The following is an 8,896-nucleotide window of genomic DNA, read 5'->3' as shown; positions in this document are numbered from 1 at the left end:
AAAAAAATAAACAAATAAATAAAGATAAAAAGATAAGGGATCTCAAGCTGACTCAGAATGGAGAATGGGAGACCTATTTGTATCCCATCTCACTGTTAGGTGACATCTATTCCGGGCACTTTGCTTTTTCTGCCAATAACATTGAACTGTACAGGCTTGTATTTCCTATAAGGCTGAGCAATGAATTCCACAGACCAGATTTTTAAAGCATGAATTTTCATAACTAACAAAAGAAATTATAGAAAAAGATGAAAGGGAAGTCCCATTAACCCATAGCTGTGAGAGGAGAATGAATATTTTGTGCTACAAAGCATGCAATAAGAAAAGTCTTATTTAACAAAATGATAAAGTGGGCGTTTTCATAAGGAAAAAATTCTTATTCTGTTGTAACATATGGAGACAGGTGCTTATACACAAGTGTGGTGGTAGAGATTAAGTACATTATTACAACATCTCAGCATTAAAAAGTATAATCATGTGTAATAAAATGACTATCATTTTACTAACATCTTTTTGCTACATTTTCAATGTCTGATGTGATTGGACCAATTCAATTAGATAATAGTTTGTAATGCCTTCCTGACACCCTACATTTCTCAATCAGAGCAGTGAAGTTAAAGGCAGAAAATGACATCCTAGAAGTTATAGAATCAAGCCGTATGGAGAATGTCCAGAATAAAATTCATCAGGAAAACAGAGCTCTGGATCTGGACTCTGGATTTTCTGTAGTCTAGGGGTTGCAATTCTGTTAGACTTACCTGGCACAATCTTGGGTGGTGAGCAAGTGGCTTTTGGGGGCTCCTTTCCCTTGTTTAATTTGAAAGGATTGTTGATATTGATTGCTGCACAAAAGAATAGGATTCTTTAGGGGTCTTAGGGTATGATCAAGGAAATTCCCTAATAAGAAAACTTGGAGAACTCTTTAAAATCTTTGCAAGTCCTGGCCCACACCCAGGCCAAGCTGGTTCCCTTCTGAGTCACCCCCTTGTAGGTTAGCGATGCTCCGTTCTTGTCCCCACAGGCAGAGTCAGTTCCCAGGCGAGGGGCAACTCTGCTCTCCTGACTTTCCTCTCCTGCACTGCTCTCTGTCACTTCTTGCACCTTCTCCTTTTCATTCTCCATTTCCTTCACTCTGCCTGCTTTCCATATAGAGAGACCTTAAAGATCTCGTGTGGAAAGTGGTAAGCCTCCTCTACGCCCACCACCCTGGTGCCTCCTTGAACTGTTTACAAGGCTGCAAAATCATCTTTCATGTCTGAGCCACAGGTGCATTTAAGGACTACTTTTTAGAGTAGTTTGCTTACATTAAGATAAAAGCGAGTGCACTGTTTAAAACAATGAAGGAAATTTACATTTTACTTTGATACAGTGAGCAATTAGAATGAATGTACTATTTGAAACATTATTGTTTTGTAACTTGAACATGAGGCAACATTTGTATTTGCTCTGAGGTCTTTTCCTAGTTTGTTTTCCTGAAAGGGGCGTGTTTCTAATTATTCTCCAGGTCTAGAAAGTAAAAAGGGAAAACCAATCACCAATTTGTATTCCAAAGAGTTACAAGTTGTATGACAACTCATGCTATAAAGAGAATTTAGATAATATAACATTTTGATAATTGTTTTTATCTCTCATTTAACAAAAGAAAAACTCAGAATCCAGGATATTAGTCTTTCCTATAATTTCCCATGATTTTTTGTAGATGACTTTGAAGCATTTCTATGATTGAATTTTTTTACCTAGGCAACAAGGATGACACTGTCTATCCTGCTTATCCTTTAAGGTTATTGTAAAGAATATAATACTATTTATAAAGGTCTTTTGAAAGGTCACTGTGTATGCCATGACTTGCTGAATACTAACTCTGTCAAAAATCATACTTCAGGTTTCAGAATACTTCAAGTTTTATTCCTGCTAACACTGGGTAGTTGGATGAATTGTCTTTTGACCTTATTCACAGTTTGTGATCAGATGACAACATGATCTTCCTATAAAGGAATATTTAGCTTTCTCTTCTCTATAGAAATCATTGTATAAAGCTAACACTTTATAGGCATGGTAACTAGTTAGTTTTGAAAAAAAACTCATCAATTTACTAGCCTATATCTTTTACAAAAATCATATATTAAACAATAGAATCCATCAATTAATAAGCCTAATTCTCAAGAAAAAATTAATAACAATTCCTTGTCTTCTTGCATTTCCCAAAAGGGTCAAGCTATATAACTGCAGAAAATGAGATTCCAGGATAAACTGGATCCATTGTACAGGAAAGGCTCAGGATAAAATGCATCAGAAAATAGTAACTCCTAGTTCCTATACCTGCACTCAAGCTTTGCCCTCCCAACCTTTCTTACCGGGCTCCCTTTTCAGGGTTGAGGTGAAGCTTCCCAGGGCCTCATCTCCAACATTGAATTCTTCAGAGTCCTCATCATGGATGACTGTGTCAAAGAACAAAACCCATTAAAAGTCTCAGGATATGACCAAGGAGTCCACATGGCAGGAAATCCCATAATAAGAGCACTAGAGGGTGGACACAGTGTCCCTTGCCTATAATCCCAGCAGTTTGGGAGGCCCAGGCAGGAGGAACCCCTGAGGCCAGGAGTTTGAGACCAGTCTGGGCAATACAGGGAGAGTTATGATCACTGTAACCTCAAATAATGTGCTGATTCAGTGCACTCCAGCCTGTGTAATAGAGCCAGACCCAGGAAAAATAAAAACAAAAACACTCCCCAGCCTCCTCATCCCGCCAAAGTAGAAGAACTAGGAAGACCTGGGAAGCTTTGTTGTCTCACAGCCCTGGTCTGTTTCTGGAATGAACTTGACCTGCAGTTTGCTCCAGGTCTTAAGCCACAAGCTGATAACATTTACATGCGGAGGAGGGCAGCTTTGCCCATCTGTTGGTACTGTTATCACTCCCACCCTTATTCTATTTTTTTCTTTTTTGTTACTCTTTTCATTACTTAGCCTTCCTCTTGGTTCTGCCCATCTCCCCTGCTTCTCCCTCTGTTCCTGGGTTTCTTTATATACCTTGGTATCTTTATATACCTCTTCTTCTTGTCTTGATGTGTTTCCTTCTTTATCTCTTCTTGTAAACATCTTGTCACCCTAGCTTTTTCCTTTTCCTTTAACTCTGCCCCTATATCTTCCTCTCTTCCTTTAGAAATAGCCTCTCTGACATCAATACCTATCACCTCCATTTCTAGCTTTGGTACCCTCCCAATTCCTAAGGACTTTCTTCTGTTAAGCTGAGGGCTCACTGTTTGAAGTGCTGGCCCCCTCGCCTTCCTGCCCCGCTCCCAGGCTATCTGAACAGCCTCAATGGGCCCTGATGAAGTACCAGACACCTTATCTGGTGACCTGTGATTCACGACTACAAATTCATCCAGTCAGACTTACCTATTATCTCAGATGCCTGGTTATAGTTAGTTCTTGCTTGAGCTTGGTGCTCATCTTCTGGCATAAATAATGGCTCCTCTTTCTTTATATCTACCAGATGCACAAGACAGGAATTACTGTGAATTCTTTGGCTGGACTAGCTCTGCCTCTGGGCCAAATTGTAAGAAATAAGGCAGTTTCATTTGTCTCCCCATTGAGTCCTTCCATTGATAATTCCCTCCCTCAAGTTCACTACTATAAAGAAAGCTTCACCTCCCAACCTTTCTTTTTCTCTGTTGCCCTGCCTTAACCTTCCCTTTGTGCCTCTTATTGACTCTGGAGGTTTTTAATATTTACATATACTTATTCTTTGCATACTTCGATGGATAAATTTTTTTTGCCCTTTTTAAAAATAGCAATTTTAGGATTGTTTGAGGCCAGGCATTTGATATCTTCCTGGGGAACATAGCAAGATCCCGTCTCTAAAAAGAAAAAATAAGAATCAGCAAGGTGTAGGCCCAGCTACTTGGGAGGCTGAGGTGGTAGGTTTACTTGAGGTCAAGAATTCAAGGCTGCAGGAGGTATGATTGTGCCTCTGCACTCCAGTCTGAGCAATAGAGCAAAACTATGTCTCTAGATAAATAAAGTAAAAATTTTAATTACAGAATAACATACATGGATAAAGTGGGTTTTGAATGATCACGAAGTAAGGATATCACTTTAGTCAAGAAATAAGATTACCCTAACACCTCAGAAGCCTCCTAGTAACACATCCCAGTAACTATCCCTATATTCTACCGTAAGGTCAAGTACCATCTGGGCTTCTAATATCTAGATTAATTTTGACTATTATATAATTTATGTAAATTATATCATGTTCTCGCTCTCTCTTTTCCCATCTCTGTCTCTATTTCTCTCTCTCTGTATATATATAATCTATATGTTTATATTTCCCCAAAAGAAACCAAATCCCCTGAAATTTATATGTGTATTATTTAATATGCTCATGAAAGGCATTTATAATTATGTCCATTGTTGTACAGTATGCCATCACATTATCCATTTATGCTGTTTCAAGTGTTTGGCTTTTGTGAATAATGCTACTATGGACATCGTTTTCTATGAGTTTAGATGAATGTAAAACACACTTCTGTTGTTTTCTCCTGAGTTGAACTGTTGCATTCTAGGGCATGTATGCTTTCAACTGTGGAAGATAACATCCAACTGTTTTCCAAAAGCATATGTAAAGGCAGAGATATAGGAGGGAGAACTCGGCAAATTCAAGTAGTTAACAGAAGTCTGTGGTGGTGGGAAGGTGGCCCGGGGAGGTGAGAGGGAAGTGAGGGGGAATGTTCTGCTGCGTGGTGGGCATCCCTCAACACGCACACCAGGAATAACCCTGAGGGCCACAAGAAGGCTCTGAGTAAAACAGGAAAACCATATGATCTGGTTTCCGTGTTTGAAAGATCCATTCAGCTCAAGTACAGAGAACAGACTTGAGGGAACCAAAACTGCAGGTCAAGCCCAAGACAGGTGGCTGTTCCTCTAGTTTGAGTGAGATTAATAAGAATCTGGATTAGGGTGATTATGCTGGAGATGGAGACAAATGGACAGGAGATAGTTTAAAGTTGTAATTAATAGAGATGGCATATAAAATGTTGTTTTGAACCAGGACGTTCTGGGGTGTTTTGTTACATGACACAGCAGGAGGTAACTGACACAGCCTCCAAAGAGAAATGTCCTGATCTTTGAACAAAAGTTGCCAGGCACTTAGAGAAATGAGCCTACTAGACAGGTCTAAGCTGGACATGTGTGTTTAGGGATCTATGCAAGGTGACTGAGCCACGGAGAGGATGAGATGCCTGAGGAAAGGCCTATTAATCCAAGGGGGCACAGGGCTATTTTGATAAGGTAACACCTCACTGTTCCCCAGGGCAATAAGGAGCAACCCTGCACCTTCCTTAAGGCACTGTCTCCACAAGTCAGACCATGTCTTGATTTGACTCCTCTCTCTTCTCTCCTCCTTACCTGGCTTGCTCTCTACCAACTTTTCATTCATATTCCTTCAGCTCATTCTCTGTAGAGATCTCTTTGAGCCTCCCTCATTTTTTCTTATTTCTTGGTACTTATTTCCCTCTATCTCTTTCTCTATTCATACCCTTTTTCCATACATTACTTTTTATTACTACTTCTCAGGGTCACAACTAAAGTGCGGCAAAGGAGGAGTGTGGGAAGCCTTAATCTGCGAGGACAGGCTCAGCCCCAGGTGCTTCATCTGATGCCTGCCCTGCTGTTCCCTGGCTAATTTCAGTGGATCCACCTCTGTTAGGTTTCCTACCCACTGCCAGTCTGTTTTGTTTTTTAATTTCTTTTAACAGAGTCTTATGCTGTCATCCAGGCTAGAGTACAGTGGCATCATCATAGCTCACTATAGCCTCAAACTTCTGGGCTCCAGCAAACCTGCTGCCTCTGACTCCCAGAATTCTAGGATTTGGGGCCAAACCCATTCTGTTTCTTAATTAATGGGTTTGAGCTGGACGACACGGGTTTGAGCTATACAATACAGGTTTGAGCTGTATGACACGGGTTTCAGCTGCGTGATGCTCATAGAGCTGCACGATATGGGTTTGAGCTGCACGGGTCCACTTATGTACGGATTTACTTCCATGTCTACCACACCTGAGAAGCAAGACCAAACCCTCCTCTTTCTCCTCCTCCTCAGCCTACTCAACATAAAGATGATGAGGATGAAGACCTGTACGATCTACTTTTACCTAATGGGTATGTTTTCTCTTCTCTTTGATTTTCCTAACATTTTTCTTTTAGAAAGCTTATTTTATTGTCAGTTACAATGCATAATACATATAATATACAAAATATATATCAAATGACCATATCATTATCAAGACTTCTACTCAAAGTATGCTGTGAATAACTAAGATTTGGGGGAGCTAAAACTTACATGAAAATTTTGGACTATACAGGGAATTGGATCCCTGAGCCCTCACACAGTTAAAGGATCAACTGTGCTTTGTTGTTTGGTGTTCCCTGGTTGACCATTTACTGTATTTTCCTTTCATCCATTCCCTACCCAGGGATATCCCTTCCAGTAAAGAAAGTATCTCTCTTTCCCTCTTGCATCTGACAGCTGCCAATAGCAGTCTGAGGCTGTGCACAGAGGCTGTGTTTCCTGGGTTGGAGTAGGCAGTTTGTGTGGGAATACAAAAGAAAGTTATTGCTGTCATAGGAAGACAAAGATATAATTAGACAAGTGGGAAAAAGCAGAGTGTGATGGCAGAATAGAACTCTCTAGGACTTGTCCCCTGCAGAAACATCATTGTGAACAACTATCCGTTCATGACATTAATGAAAACACCTTCAACTAGGTGATGGAGCACAGAGATAAGAAACAACACATTGAAATGAAAAGGAGGAACAGGTTTACATTATCTTTGCCAATATTCCCCCAACCTCAAGCAGCACAGTGTTGAGAGAAATATCATATGCTTGGGGAATCAACAAGAGAGGGAACATCATACTTTGGCCTGGACCCAAATCCCCAAATCCCAACAATACAATGGAATTCTATAATAAGGAAATCCTGTCATTTGTGACATGAGTGAATCTGGAGGACATTGTGTTAAGGTAAATAAACCAAACAGAGAGAGACAAAATAGCATATCTCACTTACACATAGGGGTACCAAAAAGTGAACTTATAGAAGTTGACAGTATGTGGTGGTAAAGGGGAGGGGTTGGGTGAAGTAGGGGTTGGGGGAGATGTTGATCCAAGGATACGAAGTTCTGGCTGGGCAGTCAGAATAAGTGCCAGAGATCTATTCTATGACATGGTGAGAAGAGTTAATAACACATTGTATTCTTGAAAGTTACTAAGAGAGTAGACATTAAGTGTTCTCACCACAAACATGATAAATATGGGAGGAAATATATATGTAATTAGCTCAATTTGGCCATTTCATAATATATACATATTTGAAAACAGTGTCATGCGTGATGAATCCATCAATTTTTATGTGCCAATTTAAAGAAATGGTTAGAATGGTAAAAAGTAAACACCTAACCAAAAAGATGCAGAGCATTGGAAGAAAATAGAAAATATGTAGGTAAGTAATAATTACTTTGCTCATCACAGAATCTCCATTATTCAATAGTGGCTCCCAGCACTCTGCAGATAACAGAGAACACAGCTGAGATCCAACAGTGCCTTGCTCTATCCTATGTCCACTTTGTTACACCTCACCCTGCCTCTCTTTCCTCTTCAAGTTTCTGCTTATTAGCCCTGTCTGCATATGCTGCTGCCTCCACCCTGTGAAGGTATCTATGCCTCCCTGAGCCCACGGCCAGTCTCTCTCTAAATCCTTTTGACTTTTGTTTCTGTATCCCTTCCCTGGTGAGGCTCTGTAACTCTTTCCCCCATCTCTCGGTTTTCCCTTCTTCCTTCCTCCAGGCCTGTCTCCTCAGTATATCAGGCTCCTTTGCTCTGATCTCTGTGTCTGTGTGATTTTCCCATCTTGATAAATAGCTGGCTCCCTGTGTTGTGCATTAGTCCATTCCTCTGCCCCCAGCCAGGGACCCCAGCCCCTCCACGCTCATGCAAACCCACTCAGTCAGTCTAGTCTGCGGGCTCAGTCTCTTGGGCACATTGAGGATTTGTTCGTTGGCTTCCTAATGCATCATTTTTGTCTCTGGTTGTGTCTTTTCTCATTGCAGGTACCTGTTCTCTTTCAGAGAGGTGGTCCAAGAGCCCATTTTCAGGTGGGGTTGTACCTAAACTATGTTTTGATTCATAGATATTTTATTTGCCCTCTGCTACTCATCACTCCCCGTCTCCTCCAACCACCACAGTCTGGGACACCACTGGATGGAACTCAAAGCACTGAGGCAGTAGCCACATTCAAGCAGGCACAGGCAGAAAACAGTGAAGCAGACACACGAATAAAAGATCCAGGCCCAGAGCTGTAAGAACTGGTGGCAAGTTTGTCTAAGGGGAATGGGAAGAAGAAACCATCCCAGGAAACCCGGAGGATAACTACCTATTATTTCAGTCCTATACATGAAAAAGCGCAGAAGCAAAGAGTGAAAATTCTGAGCAATCAGTAACACACAGAGTCAGCTCCCACAGAACATTCCAGAATAAGATGAGGCAACAGAGGTCCACAGAGCAGTCAATAGGAACAAACCAGTGGAAACGGAGGAATCTGAGGGTGGCTGAGGCAGGCTTGGAATAGAGCTTTCACCAGTTCCTGGGGGAAGAAATTACAAGTTATTTCAGAAATCGAAACATGGGTTTTGTGATTTTCCCCTAATCCCTCTTCCGTCTTTACAGTGCAGGCATTAAAGACCTCCTGTAAGTCACAATGCAGAGCCCATGGGAGCCAGCAGATCCAGGGGGCCTGGTGCACCCTGCTGAGAGGCCTCAGCCAGGCCACCACACACTCTGGTACCTGGACGAGGCTTGACATCCTCCACCAAAGTGGACCTGGGTCTGTCCCAGAGCTGCC

General features: G+C 41.3%; 1 protein-coding gene across 1 annotated transcript in view; it reads right to left on the bottom strand.

Moving 5' to 3' along the window:
• LOC100961182 (nuclear autoantigen Sp-100-like) overlaps nucleotides 1-8,896 on the bottom strand; it is a 60,034-nt gene that overhangs the window by 12,656 nt on the left and 38,482 nt on the right. The window contains exons 5-8 of the mRNA XM_023510287.1: nucleotides 8,576-8,638; nucleotides 3,397-3,486; nucleotides 2,355-2,438; nucleotides 759-842 (exon numbers count right to left, since the gene is read on the bottom strand). Coding sequence (XP_023366055.1) covers nucleotides 759-842; nucleotides 2,355-2,438; nucleotides 3,397-3,486; nucleotides 8,576-8,638 — 321 coding nt within the window. The remainder of the gene's footprint in view (nucleotides 1-758; nucleotides 843-2,354; nucleotides 2,439-3,396; nucleotides 3,487-8,575; nucleotides 8,639-8,896) is intronic.

The sequence above is a fragment of the Otolemur garnettii genome, unplaced genomic scaffold (genome assembly GCF_000181295.1).
Source record: "Otolemur garnettii isolate 467f Iridium unplaced genomic scaffold, OtoGar3 scaffold00013, whole genome shotgun sequence".
Classification (NCBI taxonomy): Eukaryota; Metazoa; Chordata; class Mammalia; order Primates; family Galagidae; genus Otolemur; species Otolemur garnettii.
The sequence above is the reverse complement of the archived record's forward strand: the minus strand, read 5'-3'. Positions and strand labels throughout refer to the sequence as shown.